The sequence below is a fragment of the Mastomys coucha genome, unplaced genomic scaffold (assembly GCF_008632895.1).
Source record: "Mastomys coucha isolate ucsf_1 unplaced genomic scaffold, UCSF_Mcou_1 pScaffold4, whole genome shotgun sequence".
Lineage (NCBI taxonomy): Eukaryota > Metazoa > Chordata > Mammalia > Rodentia > Muridae > Mastomys > Mastomys coucha.
The window spans coordinates 14,508,505-14,510,452 of record NW_022196910.1 but is presented as its reverse complement, the minus strand read 5'-3'; the positions used below and the strand labels follow the sequence as shown (position 1 = coordinate 14,510,452).

General features: G+C 48.0%; 1 protein-coding gene across 1 annotated transcript in view; it reads left to right on the top strand.

The window, feature by feature from the left end:
- Stab2 (stabilin 2) overlaps positions 1 to 1,948 on the top strand; it is a 182,348-nt gene that overhangs the window by 75,923 nt on the left and 104,477 nt on the right. The window contains exon 23 of the mRNA XM_031350149.1: positions 81 to 261. Within this exon, the coding sequence (XP_031206009.1) occupies positions 81 to 261 (181 nt within the window). The remainder of the gene's footprint in view (positions 1 to 80; positions 262 to 1,948) is intronic.

Sequence of the window (1,948 nt, the reverse complement as noted above, 5' to 3'; positions counted from 1 at the left end):
GGCCCCCATCCTCCATGGTACTGTGCTCCAATAGGAAATGGTTCTCCAAGCCCTGAACACACTCTCCCCTTCTCTTCCAGCCTGCCTGTGTGTTCATGGAACATGTGATAACAGACTGGACAGCGATGGAGCCTGCCTGTCGGGAACATGCCGAGCGGGCACAGCTGGGAGGTTCTGTGACAAGCAGACGTCAGCCTGTGGGCCCTACATGCAGTTCTGTCACATCCATGCCACCTGTGAATATAGCAATGAGATAGCCAGGTAGGTCACACAGCCCAAGGCTACTGTGCCACCTGTGGGTGGAGCCGGCCCATATCTAATGACTGCTTTATAAAGTAAGGCATGTTCTGCCCAGCTGACAGTACGGATCTTGTAAAAGCTATGTGCTGAATCTAAATCTCAGCTCTGCTTGCTTTGAAATGCAACAGCTTTGTGACCTTGGGCAAGTTGGCTTACCTTTCTGAGCTTCACTTTCCTCATGAGTAGCGATGTGCCCTACCTAACAGAACAATAGTAGAGAGTGAAAGAACAGAATATACAAACATGGTGTCCCAGACTGGATCTATCATTGTGATGAGTCACTTATGAAGGTCAGGATGTGCAGAGTCAGTTCTACCACTTGGGATGCTAACGCAAGAGGATTGCTGAAGGCCTAGGCAGCCTGGACTGCGGCAAGACCTTGTCTCAAAAATCCAAAAAAGGGGGAGGGGTGTTAGAGAGGTGATTCAGCCTGGAAGAGCACTTGCTGCCGCCTCCGCCGCCTCCCGAGGACCTGAGTTGTGTTAGCAGCACCCATGCCTGCAACTACATTGCCAGGACATCCAACACTGTCTTTTGGTCTCTAAGGGTATGTGTGTGTCTGTGTCTGTGTCTGCATGTATGTGTGTATGTTTGTGTGTATGCATGTGTGTGCACGTGTCTGTGTATGTATGTGTTTATGTGTGTGCATGTCTTTGTCTCTATGTTGATAGTGTGTATATGTTATGTGTGTGTCTCTGTGTATGTGCGTCTATGTGTATCTATGTCTGTCTCTGTGTGTGTATGTATGTGTCTGTGTGTGTATATGCATGTGCTTTTGTATATGTGTGTCTATATGTGTCTCTGTGTGTGTGTCTGTGTTTCTGTGTGTCTGTATTCCTCTGTGTGTCTGTGTGTGTGTGTCTCTGTATATATGTGTGCATGTTTGTGTGAGTGTGTCCATGTGTGCCTCTATGTTTCTCTGTGTCTGTGTGTGACTCTGTGTGTCTATGTGCATGTGTGTGTGTGCGTGTGTGTGTGTGTGTGTGTGTGTCCCACTATGTATATAGTCACTGTAGCTGTAGACTTGAACAACCCAGGGTCAAGTCCCTGTGTGGAAACACAGAGGCAAATTAGGTGGTTTGCTTCAGATCTCTGAACCCCTGCCTTTAAAAAATATCAAAAAGGAATCAAGGAAGGAAGGAGGGAAGGATGGGGGAGGAGACTGATCTCTTTTGTTACTGTGACAAAATACCCAGAGAAAATCAGTTTAAAGACAGAAGAGTTTGTTTTGACTCACATAGTGTCAAGGGACAGCCCATCATGGCAGGGACACATGGTGGCAGGAGCTTGAGGCAGCTGGTCACATGGGATTCTCAGTAGGAAAGCAGAGAGGAGACATGTGTGCTCAGTTTGCTTTCTCTGTATTCAGTCCTGGACCAGAGGCCATGAAGAAGTACTGCCCATATCAGAGTAGGTCTCAGAGCCTCAGCCTAACCCACTTGATCCCTCATGGCTGTGCCCAAGGCTAACCTAACCTACATGATCCTCACAGGTGTGCCTAAGGCTAACCTAATCTAGATAGTTCCCCCATAGGTGTACCCAAGGCTAACCTAACCTAGATGATCCTCACAGGTGTGCCTAAGGCTAACCTAACCTAGATAGCTCCCCCACAGGTGTACCCAAGGCTAACCTAACCTACATGATCCTC